The sequence below is a fragment of the Pleurodeles waltl genome, chromosome 3_1, assembly GCF_031143425.1.
Source record: "Pleurodeles waltl isolate 20211129_DDA chromosome 3_1, aPleWal1.hap1.20221129, whole genome shotgun sequence".
In the NCBI taxonomy this organism is placed as follows: domain Eukaryota; kingdom Metazoa; phylum Chordata; class Amphibia; order Caudata; family Salamandridae; genus Pleurodeles; species Pleurodeles waltl.
The window spans coordinates 552,947,290-552,971,745 of NC_090440.1; the positions used below are offsets into that span (position 1 = coordinate 552,947,290).

The 24,456-nt window shown below is 45.4% G+C and overlaps 1 protein-coding gene across 1 annotated transcript in view; it reads left to right on the top strand.

Moving 5' to 3' along the window:
* LOC138284303 (uncharacterized) overlaps nt 1-23,126 on the top strand; it is a 362,047-nt gene extending 338,921 nt beyond the window's left edge. The window contains exon 4 of the mRNA XM_069222920.1: nt 21,750-23,126. Coding sequence (XP_069079021.1) covers nt 21,750-22,930 — 1,181 coding nt within the window. The 3' untranslated portion in view covers nt 22,931-23,126. The remainder of the gene's footprint in view (nt 1-21,749) is intronic.
* Nucleotides 23,127-24,456: the final 1,330 nt, after the last annotated feature.

Genomic DNA, 24,456 nt, shown 5'->3' on the forward strand with positions numbered 1-24,456 from the left:
CCAACAGGAGCGAGGATATACCACCTAGCAAGAAGTGTTGCAATGCAAGGAAAAAGAAGAAACCAGCCCCTTCTATCCCATAATGCAGGAAGTGACAAACAGGAAAGAGAAAAATCGTCATCTTCGATAGGGAAGTAATAGTGAAGGGAAACAGAGAAAGACGTCATATTGGATTGGGAAAGAAAAAACCAACCATGAGCATCCTGGGAACTGTGCAAAGGAACATGGAAACAAGAAGTGAATAGAACATGGCCCCAGGAATCAGGACTAAAAGGAATGTGTGAGAAATGGCCCCAGGAATCCCAGAGAGGTAATTCAAACACCTTGTCAGCGAACTCTTGTCACCGCGGGTACACAGCCATCCCGGTGTGTTCTTATGTGAAATGTGCATTGCGGAACACATCCGCAACACCACTGCAGGCCGCCATGAAAGACCATGATGGTTAGAGAAATGAACCGCTGATGCCGCCGTGAGCCGGGATGCTAAAGGCTGCAGCCGGCCTGCAGCATAACACTAACCCATGTAAAAGTTGAAAAAGCATTCCTAGAGGAAAACAATGCACTCAACGCCTCCCAGTCTGGATTTCGCAAGAACCACAGCACTCAGACCGCCCTCATCGCCTGCACAGACGACATCAGAAGCAGAGTGGACAAGGGCGAGACCGTCGCCCTCATCCTCCTGGACCTCTCCGCAGCTTTCGACACCGTATGCCACCAAATCCTCCGCGCACGCCCTTTTGACACAGGAATCCGACACAAGGCCCTAGATTGGCTCACCTCCTTCCTCGCCGAAAGAACCCAGAAAGTCCACCTCCCTCCCTTCCAGTCCCCAGCAATCAAGATCATCTGCGGGGTCCCCCAAGGATCCTCCCTCAGCCCTACCCTCTTCAATATTTACATGGCCCTGCTCGCCAACATCCTATGCCCCCACGGAATCACCATCATCTCGTACGCAGACGACACCCAGCTCATCATCTCCCTCACCAGGAACCCTTCCACCGCCAAGACAAGCCTCCACGTCGGACTCTTCGACATCGCCAAATGGATGACAGCAAGCCACCTCAAACTCAACTCCAACAAAACAGAAATCATCATCTTCGGCCCCAACAAGACAGTATGGGACGACTCCTGGTGGCTCACCGCCCTAGGACCACGCCCATCACCCTTCACCCATGCACGCAAACTCGGCATCATATTAGACTCATCTCTCTCCATGGCCCAGCAAATCAACACCATATCGTCCTCCTGTTTCAACACCCTTTGCATGCTACGGAAGACCTTCAAATGGATTCCCCTAGAATCCAGAAAAACAGTCACCCGTGCACTCATCAGCAGCAGATTGGACTACGGAAACGCCCCCTACGCTGGTACCACAGCCAAGCTTCAGCAAAAACTCCAGCGAATATAGAACGCACCTGCACATCTCATCCTCAACCTCCCACGCCACAAACACATCTCCGCTCACCTCAGATCCCTTCACTGGCTGCCCATTAGCAAAAGGATCATCTTCAAAGTCCTTATCCACGCTCACAAATCCCTCCACTACACTGGACCAGCCTACCTCAACGAACGAGTAAACTTCCACGCACCAACTCAACTCCTCCACTCCGCTGACGTCACCCTCGCCACAGTCCCCCTCATCCAACGCACAACCTCCGTCAGCTGATCCTTCTCCCACCTCACCTCCAGCACCTGTAACTTCCTCCACACCAACCTACGCAAGAACCAAGACCTCCTATCTTTCAGACAGCACCTCAAGGCATGGCTTTTTGAGCAGTAAACTGCATCCCTCTACCTCCACCCTAACCCCCACAGCGCCTTGAGACCCTATCGGGTGAGTAGTGCGCTTAATAAATTTTTTAATTGATTGAAAAAGCATTAGCCATACTTTTATTATTATAGGAAAAAGGCTGCTACAGAGGCGTGCTGAGATAAATATAATATCGATTACAAACAGGACATGGTAGGAAATAGCAAGATTGTTGAATGTAGAGATATCCTACACACCATTACTTAAAATAGGTGACTGTCACGATTATTAGAGTTTGCAACAGTGAGATTGCTGAAACAACTAGGTATGACAGTACTGGGTGGCTTGTTCATAATTGGCACCTTTATCATCGATTACGGCATGCTACCCGCTCAACCTTTTTAAGCTTCCCTAAGGCTCTGGCATAATTAGGAATTTTGACTAGGCTGATCCAAAGAGGGGAAAGGGGGTAGCACTATGTAGTTGATATATGAGCATCTGATTAACTCCATGGTGCTACCAACACATGCGTCCACACAGGCTTGGGAGTCATACCTGGGTAGGCCTACATCAAATAAGAAGTGGCAAGGCCTGGTGTACGCAGGTCAAAGCTATGCTGTTTTTAATTATATACACAAGTTAATACATTTTAAGGTGCTTCACTGTATATACTACACACCAGAGCACATTATAAAGTTCACTCCTGGCAGCTTCTTCTGCTGTAAAAAGTATAAAACCATAAATATTTCACATTGTGTAGAGTTAGCCTGCCAAGACCCAGTATTGCACACTTGTTCGAGGCAATAAATGAAATGGTTGAATTAGACATTACTCCTACTTCAGGAAGGGCATTCATTATTATGGCTCACGGACAATGTACCTAACTCTGCAGACTTGTTGTTGCGGCATTACTGTTAGCAAAGTGATGGGTGATAATGCATTGATAGCCCCTAGAGCACTTCAAGTGGAAACATGGCTACAACATATTGTGAATTGCAGTGTGAGGATGGAAGTTAATTGCGATCTGACAGCCGAAGAAGAGCCCTGAGAGACTTTTGGGAACAGTACAGATCATGTGTATGGAACAGAGATAGAGACTGCAAGTAGCAATGCATCCTGCGTTAAATAGCAGTGCATTGTATGAAATGACTATGTACCTTTGAATGTGAAGATATTTTGGTTTCAGACGACTGGCGACATGCATACATGTTAGTTGCTTCGATGTGAGATGTACTGTGCACTGCGAATGTATTGCGCGTTGAAATTACACATATAGTTTGTTAGACCTAGGATCTTTGGTGTGCTCTCCTCCTAAATTTTTGCCTTCAGACCTTCTGTTTTTGCTGACTTTGTTTTTTGCTGGCCTTATGACTCACCAAAATTTACCAGTGCTAAAGTGATTGTGCTCTTTCCTCAAAACATGTTACATTGGCTTATACCCAATTGACATATTTAATGTACTAGTAAAGTGGTACTACATATACCCAGGGCCTGTACATTAAATGCTATTAGTGGGCCTGCAGCACTGATTGTGCCACCCACTTAAGTAGCATCTTAAACATGTCTCAGGCCTGCCATTGCAGCATGTGTGTGCAGCTTTAAACTGTCATGTCAACCTGACAAAATAAACCTTTTGCCAGGCCCAGACCTTCCTTTTTCAAACATATAAATCACCCCAGGTTAGGCCCTTGACAGCCCAGAGGGCAGGGTGCAATGTATTTAAAAAGTAGGGCATGTACTCTTAAGTTTTAAATGTCCTTATATGAAAAACACCTAAATGTGTTTTTCACTACTGCAAATCATACCTCTCCCATTAGATAACATTAAAGTTACCTTATTACATTCTATAAGTGTAATTTCCAAATGGAAACATGTAATCAGTTCATGTTTGGTGTCTCTGGAATTGGAATTTAAAATCCTAACTTTTGGTGAAGTCAGATTTTAAATTACATTTTTGAAAATTCCACTTTTAGAAAATTGCCATTTTCTTGCTTCAGCTATTTGGTGTCTGTAGTCTGTCTCGGGGTCACATGACTGGGTGTGGGTGACAGTTGGGCTTTGTGTCTCCCTCCTGGACAGCCACAAACAATGGGGCACTTAGATGTGACTGTATGGGTCAGAGGCAGGTCTTTAATAATGGGGAAAAGGGCTCCTCCCCCCTTTAATGAAAGAGCAGCTGAGAGTGTATAAAGCTGCATGTTTAAGAAAAGAGAGTAACACTCCTAAGGAAAGACAATAACGTTACACTTTTTGCTCATGGAACAGCAGGATGATTCTTTTAAACAAAAAAATCATCCTGCTGTTCCTTAATCAAAACGTGTGAGTCACATGTGCACTGTTTCACATGACTGCTTTAGTGGAAAGAGGCAAGATTCTCCCATTTAAACTTAACTCTAGATACCTGTATGTATTGTGTAAACATGATCATAACATTCAGTAGGCTGTTAGGATTATGCATTGTCTGCATATAGTGTACTACCTGCTTAGTATTTGACAACCAAATATCACATTCTGGACCCTTGAGTCTAAGCATGCAGGATAGTGGTTCCATTGCACAAATAGGGTTGGGTGCCACTGAGTACCTTGTCATGTCCAAGTGTTTGAGCCACCAGTCTGAGATTACATGCTCCATGTGGCAAACGTTGAGTGCTTTCGATCTTCCTTCTGAATTAGTTGTATCGTCCTGTCAATCAGATGTCTTGCCACCAAAAGTGTACGTCCAGGATGCTGGGAGAGGTTTTTTGTCTGGAGTTACTCCCATGGCAATTACCCTTTACATGCAAAGTTGTCTGACAATTCATTGTTTTGTCTCTCCCTCTCTCTAGATCAGCAAGGCCTTGCCATGGTTAACTTTCAGCCCTTTTAGCTTTCCTATAGTTGCTCTATAAGCCATCTCTTTTCAAATCACCTGTTGTAATGGGTTTTCTGAAAGGGCTGATCCACGCGTTCTCGCCAACACCTTTTGTGATGCTGCAGCGGGAGCTCAATTTGGTTATCACCTACTTGATGTGCGCTCCGTTTGAATGGATACACAGGTGCGCTCTAGTATTAAAACAGTGTCCCTCTTCACGAGCACCTCTGCTCGATGAATAAGTGAACTCCAGACATTGTCCGCCCAGCAGCCATACAACTTTTTCTTCCCAGACATACTGGCCCTTCGGACAAAAATGGCTTTCTTGCCAAATGTAGTCATGCTGTTTCACGTTGGGAAATCCACCATCTTGCCAGCTTTCTTCTCTCCAGTTTATTACTCAAAGGATGAGGAGCGTCTTGATCCTAAGAGGGCCCTCAGTTTTTACATTGATCAGACCAGAGACCATGAATTGCATGATCAACTTTTTGTGGGCTTCTCTGGAGACCAAAAGGGTAAAGAGGAACAAAAGAGAACCATCTCCTGACGAATTGTTTTGTGCATGAAGATCAGCTATGGGTTAGCCATAAAACCGCCCTAGAAGTCTTGTGAGCTCAGTCCACCAAGGAAAAGACTGATATATGTGCTGGGGTGCGGTGTGCCAGTCTTGGACATATGCCAAGCTGCTTCATGGTTTTCTTCCCTCATTCATGAAGCACTGTTGTCTGGTCAGCCAGGAGAGGTGGGACGGGCACTTCGCCCAATTTATTCGATCTATCCTGAGCCATTCTACACAGCTACAACTAGGGAGGTGCTGCTCTGGTATCAATTTACGAGGTGAGGAATCTGTGGTTAGTCAGCAGAATATGTTAATTACTTTTGGTAATGCATTTTCTTTTAGACTCACTTACCGCAGATTCCTCCCGTCCCACCCTCATCCCCATTCAGTGAAATAGACTCAATCTGGTGCCTGGAGAAATTCACAGGGTGAGAAATCTGAAGTGACATAGGGGGTGATTCTGACCGCGGCGGACGGCGGTCGCCGCCCGCCACGCGGTTCCCGCCGAAAGACCGCGTCAGTCATTCTGGCTTTCCCACTGGGCTGGCGGGCGACCGCCGAAAGTCCGCCCGCCAGCCCAGCGGGAAACACCCTTCCCACGAGGACGCCGGCTCAGAATTGAGCCGGCGGTGTGGGAAGGTGCGACGGGTGCAGTTGCACCCGTCGCGAATTTCAGTGTCTGCTAGGCAGACACTGAAATTCTTTTTGGGGCCCTCTTACGGGGGCCCCTGCAGTGCCCATGCCATTGGCATGGGCACTGCAGGGGCCCCCAGGGGCCCCGCGGCACCCCCTACCGCCATCCTGTTCCCGGCGGGAGAACCGCCAGGAACTGGATGGCGGTAGGGGGTGTCAGAATTCCCATGGCGGCGGAGCGCGCTCCGCCGCCATGGAGGATTCTCAAGGGCAGTGGAAAGTCGGCGGGACACCGCCGACTTTCCGTTTCTGGCCGCGGCTGAACCGCCGCGGTCAGAATGCCCAGCGGGGCACCGCCAGCCTGTTGGCGGTGCTACCGCCGACCTCCGCCATGGCAGTAATTACCGCCAGGGTCAGAATGACCCCCATAGTCCGTACTAAAAAGGCATTACCGAAGGCAGGTAACTTGTTCATTACACCCCTGTCTGAATATGTTTTATGCTTGATGGATTATTTGACAGATCAGCGTTAGTAGTCTGTTTACTAGCATATTCCCTAATATTTTATATTCCATACTCTTCTCAGCACTATAAATGCACATTTTACTATTCAGCAGTGCACCAACCAGGATTCGATCACTCAATCAAACATATATTTATTTGGCTTTGCCGTTTTAAACCATGAAGACAAACAGGATAAGCAAAACATAAAAACAATAAATTTTAAAACACCGGCGTGTTTCTTACAATATTAGCACAATGTAGAAAGCTAAATGTAGCTGAAAACGTAATTTGATTAGGAAGCAGTTGAAAAGCAAATAAAGGCTGGTCTTGATTTTACAGAGTTCATATTTTTAAGCAATACAACATTTCATAGCAATCATAACAGAAAGTGTCAATTCAATTCTATTAAGGATTTGAAGGTGAGGATTAGTCTCCACTTTCTCCTTTAATTTTTCTATAGTAGCCATGTAACCAGATAATGAAAAATTAATTTCCTATGACAACTAGGGAAAAATCACAAGTGAAAAAACAACCAAACGCTGAACACTACAGTCTGCAACAGTCCTTTGTCAGTCTTTACATTCCTATTTCTTTCTGTGAGAAACGCTGAACCATTTATTCCATTAAGTCTTGCTTGGAAGTATCATTGCCTATCTCAAAAGAAGACTATCACTGTTTGCCTATGAAGTTACGTATTCGAGTGATGAATATCAATAAGCATCCATACATGATTCTGCCCATATCGTTACATTTTAACTTTAGTACTATTTCAATGCTAAGCATAATTCTTTACAACATTCTAGGTACATTTATACCAGAGAAGCCATTTTACTTACTCTAAACATTTTGTCTATATGTTTTTTCCATCAGGGGTCATCCCATGATCCAAGGGTGGAATAGTCCTCGCCTCTGAGTGGTTAATAGGATTGAAACTTTCCTATACAATAGCTAGGAAAATGTATATTCTATGTCTGGACTAAAGGCAAGGATTATGCGTCCTCAAAGTGTATTCACTACCAACAGAGCAATATTTAGAACTGGTTTGAAATAGAACCTTTTAAAAGTTGATTCTGAAGACCAGTCCACTGCATTTATAATATCTATTCTGATGGATACAACTACCTGTGGATTCCTCACCTAATGAATACTCCCATGGCGCCAGCATTCAACGGAAATTTTCTTCCTAGTCTCTGCACGTCGACGAGGACGTCACTCTAGCCCACGCAACGCCGTCTGACGTCATACAGACAATAAGAGGTCCTCGACGACGTGCCGAGTTTTTTCCGTGCATTCGAAACGGTTATCTTCGAGGGAGCTACTGTTACTTTAGTGGTTACAGTGTGTTTTCTGCTGCGTAGTTCTTCTCTGCGGTAACAATGTCTCAGAGAAAGTCGGGTTTCAAGCCCTGTCGAGAGTGTGGGGGCAAGATGTCCGTTACAGATCCTCACTCCGACTGTCTCTGGTGCTTGAGCTCCGATCACGACGTTGTGACTTGCGATTCATGTCAGCACATGAATCCGAAGGCCCTCAAGGAACGTGAGGCTAAATTATTCCTGGCGAAGTCGAAGAGAAAGGAAAAACATCACAAGAAGTCTTCCTCGCCAAGGTCTCATCGGCGTCATCGAGACTCCCGGCGCCGTAGAGATTCACGGCGTCATTCAAGCAAGGAGACTCGTTCGAGGTCGCCTTCGGCTCGACGTCGGAGGACTTGGGAGGTCAGTCCCACGGTCACGCCGCATCCATCGACGCCGTTGCCCTCTCCGGCATCACCGACTTCGCCTGCACAAGCGTCTGTGGTTGAGGTGATGCAGCCTCTTGTGATGTCTCCGGCGTCGAGGCCGGCGTCGGGGTCGCCTTCGATCCAGGCACCCCAGGCACCCCAGTATCCGGCTTTTCCAGCCCCTGGAGCCGATAGTACCGCATTTCTGAATGCGATGTATACCATCTTTCAGCAGATGGCTCCAGGAGGTGCTCCGGCTGGTCCTTCAGGGCCTTTGGCCTTTTCATTGGGTGATCCTGCGCCTCTTCGGCCGGCACCCTATATGCCCTTTCTCCCTTTTGGGAATGTGGGTTGGGCGCCGGTGTCGGCGCCGGTGGCCGCTCCGGTGGCTTCAGAGGGATTGGCTCCGGATGTTTCCATCCCGTCGACATCGGGATTTCGTCCTGTGACTCCGGTGGGTCCATCGGCTCCAAGATCCCTTTGTCCTGTTCCTTCATCGGCGCCGAAGCTGTCTGTGGCGCCGGATGCGGCGTCGGATGCTTCTGGAGATCGGCGCCGATCTTCGACTTCGGCAGAGACCATGTCGACTCCGCGCATTGAGCAGAGACTACATTCAAGGAGGCGTGCTCTCTGTCTGTTGGAAGAGCAGGAGTACCAGCGAGTCCTGGAGGAAGGAGAGGTTGAGGACTCGGGTGATGGACTGCATGGTCTGGATACGGCCAGTGGGCTGGATACTTCCCCTGAGTGGGACCTTTCATCTCCAGGGGAGTATACAGAGGAGGCTGCTTCCTTTCACACGGTGGTGAGGAAGGCGGCTAATTTTCTGGGCCTGCCTTTGCTGGTGGCAGAGGCGAAGCAGAATTTATTAACGGAGGTGCTGCATCCGGCCTCTGCTGCAGCGGAGCCTCTCTTGCCGTTTAATGAGGCTTTGCTTGATCCGGTGTTGGAGGTGTGGAAGAAGCCTGTATCTTCCTCGGCAGTTCATAGGGCTGTGGCCAGGAGATATCGGACTGCACCATCTGATCCTGGCTTTCTTTCAAGACACCCTACGCCGGAGAGCTTGGTGGTACAAGCCTCCTGTTCTTCAAAATCAGCGCCTGGATCCTTCCCGACGGTGCCAGGAGACAGGGACTCCAAAAAACTGGATGCGCAATCCAAGAAAATATTTTCTTCTTGCAGTTTGGCGTTGAAGGCCACCAACGCAACTTGCATTCTGGGGAGATATGTCCATGCTCTTATGGATGATATTTCATCTTCTTTTACGGAGCTTCCCCAGGGACTCTTGGATTTTGTCTCAGACGCCCAGGCTGCCGCAACCCAGATTATCCAGTCTGGACTGGACACGACCGACTGGGTGGCTAGGGCGATGGGCACGGCTGTGGTGGCAAGGAGACAGGCTTGGCTCCGTAATTCAGGGTTTTCTGCGGATGTACAGTCGACCCTATTAGACCTCCCGTTTGATGGGGACAAACTGTTTGGAGCAAAGGCAGATTCGGCCTTGGAGCGATTTAAAGAGAGCAGGGCCACAGCCAAATCGTTAGGGCTGCAAGCTCCTTCTTCCTTTGCCTCTTCCAGGTTTTTCAGGAGGTTTCGTGGATTTGGGCGTGGCTCTTCCTCCTCTTCCTTTCGGGGGAGGTTCCAGTAAGCCGCCTCTTCTCACCCCTATAGATCATTTAGAGGGAGAGGTAGGGCCCGCACCAGAGGAGCCTCTCAACAGCACTCTGCCTCTTCCTCGTCCTCTGGAGGGGTGCAGCAGGGAAAGCAGCCTTAGGCTTCCACCATTTCCCACTCACTCCTCTCCTGTAGGGGGAAGATTACGGCATTTTCTCCACAAGTGGGAGGCTATTACAACGGACACTTGGGTTATCAGTATTGTGGAGAAAGGCTACACCCTTCCCTTTCGGGAGTTTCCGCCCCCCTTCCCGCCCCGCCCATCTTATTGTTCAGAAGAACACCTCCTGTTGCTGGAACAGGAGGTTCAAGTCCTCCTTTCAAAGGGCACAGTGGAGTTGGTTCCAGAGCAGGAAAGGGGTCAAGGTTGTTACTCAAGGTACTTCCTGATTCCCAAGAAAGATGGTCGGTTGAGACCGATCCTGGATCTGAGGATCTTGAATTGGTTCCTCAATCAGGAAAAGTTCAAGATGCTGACCCTAGCACAGGTGCTTTTGGCGTTGAACAAAGAAGATTGGATGGTGTCTGTCGACTTGCAGGATGCTTATTTTCATATCCCGATACTCAAGTCGCACAGGAAGTATCTCCGGTTTGTGGTAGGGTCGCAGCACTATCAGTTTGCGGTCCTCCCGTTTGGTCTTACTTCAGCACCTCGAGTCTTCACGAAGGTGATGTCAGTGGTTGCGGCAGAGCTCAGAAGGAAGGGGATAGCAGTATTCCCTTACTTGGATGACTGGTTGATCAAAGCCAAGTCCCCGGAGCTTGTGTCGTATCATCTGCAGTCAACAACCCAGTTGTTGTTCGACCTGGGCTTTTCGGTGAACGTGCCCAAATCTCACCTGGAGCCCTCTCAGCGCCTCCTGTTCATAGGGGCAGTACTGGATGCAACATTGAATCGAGCCTTTCCTCCGCCTCAGCGGGTTCAAGATATTCAGGAATTGGTTCCAATGTTTCGAAATGGAGCGGTAGTTCCAGTCCTCAAGGTCCTTCGTCTGCTCGGTCTGTTTGCCTCCTGCATACTGTTGGTCACGCATGCTCGCTGGCACATGAGGGCTCTTCAGTGGTGCCTCCGAAGGCAGTGGTCTCAACACAAGAGAGATCTAGAAGGTGCGGTCAAGATCTCCAGAGATGCTGCTGTGGACTTGAAGTGGTGGATTGCGAGCAACAATCTTTCACAAGGAAAGCCGTTCGCGCAGTCGCCACCAGTGGCCACGGTCATAACGGATGCTTCCACTCTAGGGTGGGGAGCTCATCTGGGGGATCTGGAGATCAAAGGACTTTGGTCTCCAGAGGAACAGAAGTTTCATATCAATCTGTTAGAGTTACGGGCTGTACGTCTGGCTCTCAAGGCCTTCCTCCCTTCCCTTCGTGGTCAGTCGGTACAGGTCCTGACGGACAATACTACCACGATGTGGTACATAAACAAACAGGGAGGAGTAGGGTCGTACCTTCTCTGCAGAGAAGCTCTTCGACTATGGTCCTGGGCAAAGGACCATCAGATTTGATTGGTAGCAAATCATCTGGCCGGGGTCTTGAATGTACGTGCGGACAGTCTCAGTCGCCAATTCTCGGCCGACCACGAGTGGCGTCTCCATCCAGATCAAGTCCGTTTAATCTTCCAGATGTGGGGGTTTCCTCGGATAGATCTGTTTGCCACTCGGGAGAATGCGCATTGTCCGTTATTCTGCAGCCTCCAGTATCCGGTGCAGGGAGCATTGGGGGACGCGTTTCTGATAACCTGGTGCGACCAGTTGCTTTACGCGTTTCCCCCCATACCCTTGATTCCTCGAGTGTTGAGGAAGATTCGCCAAGACCGGGCTCAAGTCATCTTAATAGTTCCGGATTGGCCAAGGAGGGTGTGGTACTCCGACCTTCTCCAACTCTCGCTGTGCCCTCTGCTCCGTCTCCCTCTCAGGGCAGACCTCCTCTCGCAGTCGCAGGGGCAGGTTTTACACCCCAACCTCCAGAGTCTACACCTACATGCCTGGAGATTGAACGGGGCAACCTGAGTTCCTTCTCTCTCCCGCCTGATGTAGTTTATGTTATATTAGCGGCCAGGCGACACTCCACTAAATCTATCTACGCTAATAGGTGGTCTAAATTTGTTATATGGTGTGGAGAGAGACAGATTGATCCCTTACATGCTCATCTGTCAGATGTTTTGTCTTTTGCTCTGTCTCTAGCGCAGAAAGGTTGTGCAGTGGCTACCACTAAAGGTTATTTGTCTGCCCTGTCAGCCTTAATTTGTCTTCCAGATCAACCATCGTTATTTAAATCCCCTATTGTTCTCAGATTCTTAAAAGGTCTTCTAAATAAATATCCTCCAAAACCATTCGTGATGCCTCAATGGGATTTGTCCTTGGTCCTCACTTTCCTTATGGGGTCCCCTTTTGAGCCTATGCATTCTTGCCCATTAAGGTATTTGGTTATTAAAACAGTCTTCCTGGTGGCTATAACATCTGCAAGGAGAGTGAGTGAGTTGCAGGCCTTATCAGTAAAACCCCCTTATACAACTTTTTATGGGGATAAGGTGGTGTTGAGGACCAAGGCTGCTTTCCTCCCGAAGGTTGTTTCACCCTTCCATTTGGCCCAGACAATTACTTTGTCCACGTTCTATCCTCCGCCTCATCCTTCAAAGGAGGAAGAGAGACTACATCGATTGGACCCAAAGAGGGCGTTGAGCTTCTTCATTGATAGAACGAAGGATTTCAGGCTGGAGGATCAGCTGTTCATCGGATACGTGGGCAAGAGGAGAGGAAAGGCAGTCCACAAGAGAACACTCTCCAGGTGGGTTGTTCTTTGAATTAAAATCTGTTACTCTTTGGCAAAGAAGGATCCTCCTGATGGCATTAGAGCTCATTCCACCAGAGCTAAGTCGGCCACTACGGCCTTGGCCAGAGGTGTTCCTGTGGTCGACATCTGCAAGGCCGCAACTTGGTCGTCCCTTCACACTTTTGCGAAACATTACTGTTTGGACTCTGAGGTCAGAAGGGACGGCCATTTTGCACGGTCAGTGCTGCAGGATTTCTTGGTTTGACCATACAGGCACCCTCCACCGGGAGTGGTACTGCTTTGGGACTCTATTCATTAGGTGAGGAATCCACAGGTAGTTGTATCCATCAGAAGAACGAGTTACTTACCTTCGGTAACGACTTTTCTGGTGGATACATTAGCTACCTGTGGATTCCTCACGGTCCCACCCGCCTCCCCGTTGCCTTTCTGGTTTTAACAAGTAATCCTTGAGTGCGCTCCTCTTGGTATTCAAGGTTGCAATAGATGTTGTATATATGGATACTTGTGTATATTTATATGTATATATATATGTATATATCTTTGTGTATATACATGATTTGCATATATTTGTTGGTTTAAAAAAAAAAAAAAAAAAAAGAGAGAGTTATATTAAATTTACAGCCATTTTATTGCAATGTTGTGTATTTTACAATGTTATGGGATGTTGCCTTGCTCTTTCATTGCATTGGGTTGTTGTTCTCATGCACGTAAAAAATGTTGGTACTGACGTCGCCACGTCGTCGAGGACCTCTTATTGTCTGTATGACGTCAGACGGCGTCGCATGGGCTAGAGTGACGTCCTCGTCGACGTGCAGAGACTAGGAAGAAGATTTCCGTTGAATGCTGGCGCCATGGGAGTATTCATTAGGTGAGGAATCCACAGGTAGCTAATGTATCCACCAGAAAAGTCGTTACCGAAGGTAAGTAACTCGTTCGTCTAGCACACAGCACAAATTGTGCCTCTAGCTGGGTGGGCATCAGATATTTTAGAATCAATGCCAGCTTCCTGCATAACACAATAAACCCACCTGACTGTAGTCAGAGAAGAGGCTGCCTTGTGAGGTTTCGTGATATGAATTAGGAGCTGTCTCTCTTCCAGAGTGAGTTGTGCTCTCACCCAAACCCATCCCTGCTCCACGACAGACAGTAGACATATATTTAACTTTGTAGATATTCAGCAAGCAGCTTTGTAAAGTGCTGCCTCCTGACTGTCAGAAGGTGGTGCCACTCATTAAAGCAGTTGAAAGGAATACCCAAATAAGTAAAATAAATAACCTACTGATTATCTTTTCTTTAATCGTAAACAATCTTAATTTGGTTGATTTTAGTTAAATCACCATTTTGAATGTTTTTGTGAAGGTTTGAAATCTCCGTAAAAGAAACAAATGAATTAAGTACTTTCCTTATAAGTACTTTCCTTAGACCACTGACTGGCCACACTAATAGAACAACATTGCTTTTATGTAATAAGGTGAGCCCCCACTATCTGCTTGTTTTGGGCCTGGTCAACAAAAGTATTTTCCAACTGATTTATATCTTCTTTGCCGCATACCTCTGCCTAACTGAGAGCAATCCATGCATTCTCCCCATCCTGTATCTAACCACTGCTGAAAGAGTGATATGCAGTTGTTGCAAAAAGTTGACAAGCACAACATTGACCCTCCATGGTTGGTATCTTTGACCATAGCTTAAATCTATCATGCCGTGCTCAGTTTGCACAATCTGCTCTTCAGTGCACTGTGCATTTAGTGGTGCGCTGTTAGCGGCATAAGCCCATTTGATTTGTGGGACCCTAGCCCACCCACCTCTCCACCACCATTGTAGCTCAGTCTTGTGCACTTCCCTCGGGCCTTTATGGCCTTTATTTACTTGCTCAAACTCAGTGGTAAAGTCCTCCACTTTAGGGGATAGACCTTTCCAGGGGACTTTGCCCTTCCTGAAATCTTGTGATGTTTGGGAGAACAATGGCCATCTAGAGCACGGTGATAGAAGCCACTTTAGTGGCTCTTGAGGGGAGAGTATCATCGTCGGAGCCCAGCAATCCAGACATCCACTCCTTACCGGCAAATCGGTATCCTGCCAATCCAGACTCCTGTTCGGTTCCTCTCCTTCCTCTCACCTCTTCTAGCTCCGGGTAAAGATAAATACAAGACAGCTTCATAGGCTAAACTGATAAAAGACTTTGGCAATGCAAGGCCATTAGAGTGTGCAATAAGAGGTTTCAGGAACTCTGAATCCTAAGCAACCTCAAGGTACTAAGACCAACACAAGCTGTGTTTGATATTGATTTATATGTTGCAAGGTAAACAACTAATGGTAAGAAGTGTCTAATTTTAACAAGGTGTCCCGCTAGAGAAGTTGAAGGAGTACATACCAGAATAGCAAAAGAGAGGGATTGAACAGTACACTCACAACTCCCAGGAATCCTGTAGGGTCGTAAGAAAGAAGCTGAATCCAGACAGGTCACTCAGCCGTCCAGAACTCCTCAAGACAAATCTCTCTGTCTTGTCCCAAACCCACTTCCTTTGGAGGTTGTTGCCAGTATGCCGTTTGTTAGACTTGTATATTGAGTAATCAGCCTCTGGGGTGATTGGTGTCCTACTATTCGCTTCTGCAGATCCCATGGAGTTTCAGATTACTAAAGACTGTCCTTGACAACATCCATTAATCAAGTCAAAAGCTCTGCTTGAATCCTTGAAGTCCAAATGCATTGGCCTTTGCTTGACAACTGTATATTAATTCACCGGGAGACTCAAGCTAAGACACTGATGTGTTGTACCCAGCCTTAGCCTAAAACCACAGTAAAAATGATTTTCCTTTGTATCAATCTAGCCACAAGAACCCTACCTGCAACTTTGACAACAGAATTTATCAATGAAATTAACTGATAACAGCTGGGATCACATTTATCTCGTTTCTTATAACTAGGTACAATAATGGATTGAGTTCATGACATGGCGAGATGGGGACTTGAAGCTAAGTGTTAGTTATAATAGGAGTCCACAGATCAGGCTTGTTTTTTATATGGTATTATTGGTACCCCATCTGGCCCAGGTGCCTTCCCTTAGGGTCTATTATTGATTGCGTCAACACCCTACTCAATGGAGAAAATAAAGTGTGGGCTGGAGGACAAATCACAGCATAAACCATGCGATGTGCCACAATTAGGGGCAGACTAAATTACTGAAAGGTAAAACCCATGTATTGTCCTGAATGTTTGAACTACAAAGATGAAGTATTATTCGCAACGGATACAAAAAGAATGACTTTCCAGAACGCCCCACAATCCTTTGAGGTAAAGGCTGCGTGAAGTTTGTCCCACGCATCCTCCCTTAATGCTGATTTCCTGACTGCCAAATATTTTTTTTTGTGTATGGTTCTTTAGGACATTAAGGGCCAGATGTATCAAAGGTTTTTTCCCATTCTGTGTCAATGGGAAAATGTGTTCGTACATATGGCCCTAAATCTTTTTGGGCCAGATGTATCAAACTGTTTTGCTTTCGCAAACACAAAATTACACCGTTTGCAAACGCAAAATAGCCTTTCACGATTTATTAAAGGCACTGGCTTTGCAATTTTAAGGAATCGCTAACATAGTGATTCCCTAAAATTACTACTCAATTTTGCGAATCGCAAATTGCGATTCCCTAAATAGAAAATCACAAATAGGGAATTCCTAACAAATAGGGAATTCCTATTTGCGATTCCCTATGCACATGTAGGAAGCATTTCCTAAATGCGATCTGGGCATTTAGGAAATACAATTACTACCAACTCCAAGTTGGTGGTAACCATGTGCAATTTTTAAAAATGCATTAAAAATGCATTTTTAAAAGTGCCATGTAGCACTCACATGACCCTAGGGCATGTGTGCCCTTCGCATGTTTACAATTAAAATATGGGGTGCCTTAAAGGGGGTGCCTTAGGCCCTTGGCACTCTTGGTTTTGCATTTCCTAATTGGCGATTACCTAATGAGGAATCGCACATTAGGAAATTAAAAAACATTCGTACCTATGGGCCTGAAGGCCCATTGGAACGAATGGAGTTGCATTTCTTACTACCGATTCACTAATAGTGATTGCGACTCTGTGGGAATCGCTATTAGGGAATCGCTATTTTCTTACATACCATTTTGGATTTCTCTGTGATAAATACCTAATTGAGTACATTGTGAAGGCATTCCCAGTAAAAGGTGAAATGGAAAAAAATATTAGATCCATTAGATTCCAGTGTATGTAGCAAGTAGGACTGGTGAAGCAGATCATTCACTGCCTTGCCATACGTATCGGGCCTAAAATGACCAATAGGATTTTGTTCTAGGGCTCAATAATACAGCTTGTAAGTTAAATGAGACAAGGGCTTTGTGTTTAGGTTGAAAATTTGAGTGTTTTTTATGTTTATTGCTTGCGCTTATTGAGAGTAATACGCTTATTGTTGAGAGTTGAGGTTTAGTTCATCGGATTCGTCGTAATCCAAGATCCCAGGGTAAATGTATTAACTGGTATTTGACTTGTCTGTTAAGGTTGAGGTGTTCGACTGTGAGGCGCAATGGTGATGATGAGATGGTCAGTATTTGTTAATACAGAAAATGTATTAGTTACTGCTTGCTACTCTTATTCAAGCATGTGAATCTATGAAAGTTCCAATACTGGTGTCAGAAATAAGTTACTTACCCGTAACTGTAGTTCTCCAGTATTGGAAGCTTTCATAGATTCACATGCGGCCCACCCGCCTCCCCGGGGGAGCTCACCTTCTCTCTTCTTTCTCAGTGTTCTTTGTTATTACAGAACTTATGCTCGGAAAATCTGAGGGAAGGCAGCTCCTCACAGGAGGTTCTAAGGGGGTGAGGCAATCTGATTGGTTCAAGTTTGAGTTTGGGTCTATTTTACAAAACGACTATGATAGGTTATTCTATTGAGGCCTAGTCCATGTATTGTGTACATACATTTAAGGCCTAGTTTTTATATTCCACCAGGGACTCCCATCTCGACGACAGGGAAGTATACAAGCATATGAATCTATGAAAGCTTCCAGTACTGGCGAACTACAGTTACAGGTAAGTAACTTTGGGCCAGATGTATCAAACATTTTGCATGGTGCAAACTGTGAAAATCGCAGTTTGCGCCATGCAAAATGCCGTTTGCGATGCTCATTCACAATTTGCGAGTCGGTACCAACTCGCAAATTGTGAATGCGACTCGCAAATAGGAAGGGGTGTTCCCTTCCTGTTTGCGACTCGCTAAATGCTAAATTGCTTTGTGACTGCGAATGCGGTCGCAAAGCAATTTGCAGTTACCACTAGTGTCACACTGGTGGTAACCCATTTGCAAAAGGGAAGGGGTCCCCATGGACCCCTTAATATTAATGAGGTGGGTCTTTGCGACCCCATAGCGACTCGCAGTCGGTGTCTGAGTTGAGGTACTGGGTTTTTCAGAACCGGTACTGATCCGGTAACCCAGCGGTGCCAGGGTACACCCAAAGACCTCGGGTACTTTCCTGATTCAGACCACAGAAACTCAGAGTCTTCTAGGTGAAGTCAAAGATCGAATTTATTGGCTGCAACCAAGTGACAAGCGTCCTAGAAGTACAACAGCACGGTTTGTATGTTCTCAGGAGACTGTGTTTCAATGCAAAGTCAGGTTTCCTTATATACAGTTTTTTAAGCTTCAGGCAAACATTCTTGACATTTTGGTTGGTCATTCACATGTTTTCACTACAAAGGAAAAAACAGTGTCATGATGAAACCTCATATTTCATGTCATCCAACCCATAATAAATTACCCGGCAAGGCCTAGTATTTTACTTCAGATAAGTGTGGACCCCCAATAAAAATGGGCACCTCCCCCTCGTAAAGTAAGAAGAAGAAAAGAGCAGGTGCAGGTGTGAGCAAGATTAGGCAGGGTGTGTGAGCGATAATAAGGGTTTTATGGCATGGTGTGCCTTGATGCTATCTGATTCGGCCACTGGGAGAGGGACTGACCAAACAGGTTTGGCCTGAGGCAATGGTTCCAGCTTGCCCAGGTCAGAGAAAAGTCAATCAAGGTGTACGTGTCCTTGGAATCAAATCTGACTGTATTATAAGCCTATGTGAGGGCAACTTTTAAAAATGGCTAGCGTGTATAAAATGGGAGCCACGAGTGCAGGACGAAAATGGCGATTTCGAGGTGAAAACGCTGCTGGAATTGAGCGAAAATGCTCATGCTTAGTGTACTAGTCATTATCGGTCTTTTGATACTAAAATCGTACTGCTGTGGCAAAGTAAATTACATGGGTCCAGAATTTTTAGAACCACAGAGTCTGAGACACCGTACTGCATCCGATTTTGCAAATCGGACTTTGCTACATCTGGCCCTTATTTCTTATCTTGCACCTGGACCGAAGCGGCCTATTCGCCACTATTGCTGCTGTGGTTCTGTTGTGGGGTCGAGCACCGGTGTGATTGGGACGTCTGGTGTAAGGCTGGTCCGACTGTACTAAGGGACATATTTAAAACCATGTAAAACTAACATTTGACAAGTTGTGCCATACCTCACAACTGCTGAGATGAAACTCCTTACACACAGCTCTATATACAGGAGTGTGATGGTTATATAGGGTTGCAAGAGAGCTGAGCCCTCTACACATTCCATCCTCCACTGCTTGCTTACTGATGGCTCAGTGGGTAAGAAAGCGACTGTACTCTATTTTTGTTGAAGGTAGACATAGCTCCTTCAGTTGAACGCTGGGAAAGAGACATGGGTAGGCAACTGACACCTAAGCAGAGGGGGGCACCATTTGAAGGTGTCATTTTGGTTTATGCAATTCAGAATGTTACGTCGGACATACCTTACCCTGTTTAGATTGCACAAAATTGACTCCGACGCATCAAGTTTATGTCTACCATGTCAATTACCAGGGTCAGACTTGGCACATGTATTCTGGCACTGGCCGCACCTTCTCGCAGCTTTTTGACAGTCAGTTTTCAACTTGATTAGAGAAATTACTGACAGAGACCATGTCTGCACTACCGAGGCCAGTATTTTGGGCCTATTTAAACTAACAAAGTCAGCGAAGTTGTAAGGCAAATTTGCAGACTTGGAGTGGATTTTGGCCAAAATCATAAAACGCCATGAGTTGGAAATTGAAATGGAGGCTAAGGGGACTGGAGCTAGGGCAGTCCTAAGTACATCCTGGTGGGTGAGAGAGATAGCAGCTTATTTGGGTGCTCTACAGGCTTTTAAAGATTAACGTTATTCATCTGCTAAGACATATCCTTCAGGATGTTGAATGAATGATTCAGATGGACCGGCAAGAGACATATCTGACTGTATAAATGTATGCCCCTCACTGCAGGTTCCTTCACATTTTCTGTAGGGGATAGATGTTTGAGTGCATAGCCCTCCTTTTTGAGCTCTCATGGCTTTGAGGTATTAGATCTCACTCATGCAGGCCCAGCTCTTCTGTTGCTTCCCCTGCAACTTTGTCATTACAGTGCACACATTGCTTCTCCTAATGCCAGTGTTATTTTTTGCCATTGACCCAGCCTGCTCTTGCTTCCTCTGTCACTTTGCATTCTCAGCAGCAGGGAGTATGTCAAGTGCCATTGCTCCCTTTGAGCCTGCTGTGCCCACTGTCTTGTTCTCTCATCAGTGTGGTGGTGCAAGCACGTATAGACAGATGGGGCTATTATGAGGAGGACCGGTTTCCAATGTATTAAACACACAACTCCCACAGTTTTTCAGTTGGATACTGGATCTACACGTAGCGGTAGTGGATATGTTTCTGCAGTACTGGTGAACGACCAGTTATTATACCTTTTCCCTGTTAGTCATTATAACAATGATTTCGGCCCAACTGAGGAGGCAATAAGTGAAGCTTCTGATAGTAAATCAAAGAACAGAGAGCACAATCCTTGCTTTCATTTCCTTAGTAAAACCTAACTTTCTGTCTCAAAAGCAATATTTATGTATGTGCAAAACACAATGTGCACCTTGAAGTCAAATAGTCAAATTAAGCATACATGGAAGCATCCGTCCCTTCATCTAGTACAGTAAGTACCAATGAGAATGGTTAACAGTTCATGACTGTAATTTTGTGCAGCCTTGGTGGATGCAAAGTCAGAGATCCTGTTTAAGCAAGAGGAATAGTGGAGCTGTTCTTGGTAATTTTGGGTAGCCATATAAATCCCGTTTTAGACTGTCCTGGATTTATTGTTGTGGTGCATATACTTCTTATACTTCTGCCATGAGAAATTGCTGTCCTTGCAATTAAATCTATAAGGCAACCGTAAAAGCAATGAAGAGGGAGGGACTTGGCTTCCCCAACCTAAAACCATCTGAGTATCATTGTCCCAATCTGGGGTAATAGTGGTTTCAATAAAATACTGCAGTACAATATGTGGCCTCTGTCCTCTGGGACTGGGATTAATAATCCAAAGTAAACCTGCTTTTTTGCCAGTCAGTTTGGTTATTATGGGTTACTGAGCAGATGCTAAGTATAACCATAAATTGTAATGTATCGGTCACAATAAAGCACGTGTACACAGTATGGTCACATAGCATTATGTTTAATATTTGCTTTTGTAAGTTACAGTGTTACATGTGCATACCCAGCAATGGAATATACTTCTGACTTATCATTTGAAAGTGCACGATTTACATGAATCTAACCAGAGATGATGCCCTTATAGATGGCTGGAGCATCAAAATCTATAAATACATGAATGGTGCTTTGTTATAAATTATATTAGTGGTGAGGGATTTCCTCAATTTCTACCAGTACCTTCGTTGCCTGTTATGTTTGTAGATATCTCATTAGGAATGTGGCAAGTGACCACTTGTACATTTGTAAAGCAACCCCATTTTTTGAGTGATGTTCCACACTGCCTTAGGGAAAGATTATGCCAACCTCTTGTGAATGAGGGCCTGATTTAGATCCTGGTGAAGTGAATACTCCATCACCAGCATTACTGATATCCTGTCGGCTGAATTTACAATCCCCATAGGCTATAATGGGATTGTAGTACGGCGGGTGGGATATCTGTCATGTTTGTGATGGAGTAACCCCCTCCACCAGGTTATAGATCAAGCCCTAAATCTTCCACAATCAACATAAGAATAGATTGATATATGAATGACCTTCAAAACCTGTGTGATTGGAATTGTACCCTGAATACATATGGTCAGATTTTAAAGTGTAGTCATGTGATGCTGCGAGACCAGTGAAAATGCTTTTTTTTCACATACATATGTGAACTTACGTAAGATAACAACTATTTGATATCTTTCAGGCTCTACATCAGCCCCTGTGGTGAATCAGATGAAGGATCGAGAAGCTTTAAACCGCCTTAAGAACATTTTGACGAGCTTGTTAGAAAGTCTTCCGGAATCAAAGAGACCATCCCAAGAGCCATTGCCCAACTCACCAATGTCATATATGGGTTCCGCTTCTGCAAATATGCCTAAAACACCTAATGATTTGAGTTTCTCTAGAGAAATTGATGAAGATGTGTCTGAACTGCTGAATAATATTAAGAGCAATGAAGAAGCACAAATGAGAGGCAATACAAGCGACACAAGCATTCTGCAAACTCGTAAAAAAGCTAGTAGTGAAGTAGTTAACCCTCCAAGTTACGTTTTTACAACATCAGATAAATTCCAACATGTTATAAAAGAATCTGAGAAATCGCTACAGAAGAGTATTCAATTGGAGGAAAATGCTGAGCACATGTTGGATGACGATATTATTAAAATGAGGAAAGCCCAATTTAATCTTAAAGGACAAGACACCTCTAGTTACAATGATAGTTTAGGCAAACTTGAAAGCATGAATAAAGAAGTGGAGCATTCTCCAAGTTTTGCTTTTCCAAAACTAACTCCCTACCAAGAGTCAGTTAAAGAAACAGAAAGGCTTTTAGACAAGAGAATTCAAATGGATGAGAAAGCAGAACAGTTGATGGATAAGGAGATTGGCAGTATGAAGGCTGCTCAGAAACATCCTGGAGCATTAGACAAAACACCACCTGGACAGGAAGATGGAGTACGTCCTGGATCATCAGATAGAGTACCTCCAAGCTCACAGTATGGTACACGTTCTATTGCACCACGTGGTGCACGCGCAGGATTCACAAATGGTGTACATGCTGGACTCCCACATGGCATACGCTCTGGACAGTCAGAATCCAGGAGATTTGCATCACTGCAAGGTGAACAGCTTGGATCTCCAGACGACGTGCAGCAACTTACACAATTAATGCAGTATTTAGATAAATATATTCCAGACCTTAACTCATATTTGAAGATGGACACTGAAGTGGGTGCTACTGAAAGAGCATTCTCCCTGCTTGCCCTTATGAAGAACTTTCTTTGTGTGGGCAAAGAGATGCAAAACCAGAATTCTCAGAAATACTTTAAACCACTGATTGAAGATGAGATGCATATTTTGAAAATGCTTCTTGAAATCAATGATTGAGAGGACTTATTGTGTACAATCTGAAAGTAATTTCATTACAGCGAATTTGTTTCAGTCCCCCATCAATCGATTTCTTACGGAGTTCCGTCGTATTTGACAACTGCATGTGAAAGAAAAATAAATTTGAATAAACAAGCAGTTATTTGATGAGACTTGAGCATTTTTCATATTTTATTAGCGCTGCTGAAGCTTAACAGAAAGGAAACAGTGCTGCTTTGGGGGCTACTGTTAAAGCTACCACGTGATTAGCTGAAAGGCTTGGTAGCAGACTGCTGCTTGAACAAACCCTGCAGAAGTGTTTGGCCGCTTGTCGTTTTAGGTTATCTGATTATATCAAGCCTACAGAAGAAAGTGACTTGCTGTATGGTTAACTGTTCCTGGCAGGGGAACGTGAGTTCAACTCTATTAATTATGTATGACCTGCTTCTTAAATGTACCTGTGAAAGTGCATCACAATGGTTGTGTCAACCATTTGTAACCTGCTTCTCTGACAACTCCAGGAAAAAACATTGCATATCACTATCTTTGTCCCTTTTGACCTTCTGTCTGGGGAAACAACCGCAGATATGGGTGTGTTAGCCAAGTCCCGTTAGAGCAACCTCTGAAAAATTGTGACTTAATCACAATTAGACACATCTGATCTTATTCGGTAACCGCTGCAGAATAGCATTAGCATGGCAGTTTTAATTACTCTTCACGTGCTTGGACAAACTGCAGACAAGTTTCTGCCTCACTGAACTTGTGCAGCAAAGTATTTGCATAGATCGTAGGTATTTTAGAACTCCCGAATGGTCTGTTTCTGAAGAATAGTGGGGATACAGGTTTGTTAGTAACCTCTGACCAGCCACTTGTGCAGCATCAGCAAAAGATTGAGAGAATGCAGATGTTAGTTACCATTACCTCTTGCTTGTGTGGTTATTGCAGTCTTTAGTGGAATTGATGTTATCTTATGTCTGTCTGTTTATTGATATGTCACAGCATTTTCAAGAATTCCTAGGTGTAAAAAGGTTTTTGGCACCCTCGCAATGTTCCTCCTCCAGGGAAACGTTGTATAGTTGGTACTCTACTAGACGGACCCTGGCTTTGTCATACAAGTTTGAGCCAATCCCAACATTGAAGCTGATGTGCCCTGAATTTCCCAAGTCGTCAACTTTGTAGCATTTTGTGGTCTTTAATTTTGCAGATTTTCAAATAGGTTCCAGATCCCTCAGGTACACCTTTTGGCCCCATGGATCTGTCTGGCCTCCACATGGACTTCCACAACTGGCCTTCCCTGGTGCTGACTCACCATGTCTGGCCTCAGCTTGTGCTTACTCCTAGGCTTTGCCAGACTTTCACATCTTTACCTCAGTCTCTGCCAGTTTGTCCCATCTCAACTCCGGCCGACTCCAGAAACAAAACTTCTGGATCCGATCCCAGCTCCAGTGGGGGATTTAGAGCCGCCTTCTGCTAGAGCTCGCCCCATGTTGCGCTATACTATTAACATGGTACAGCCGCAGATCGAGAATGACTCTTCTCCTGTTCCG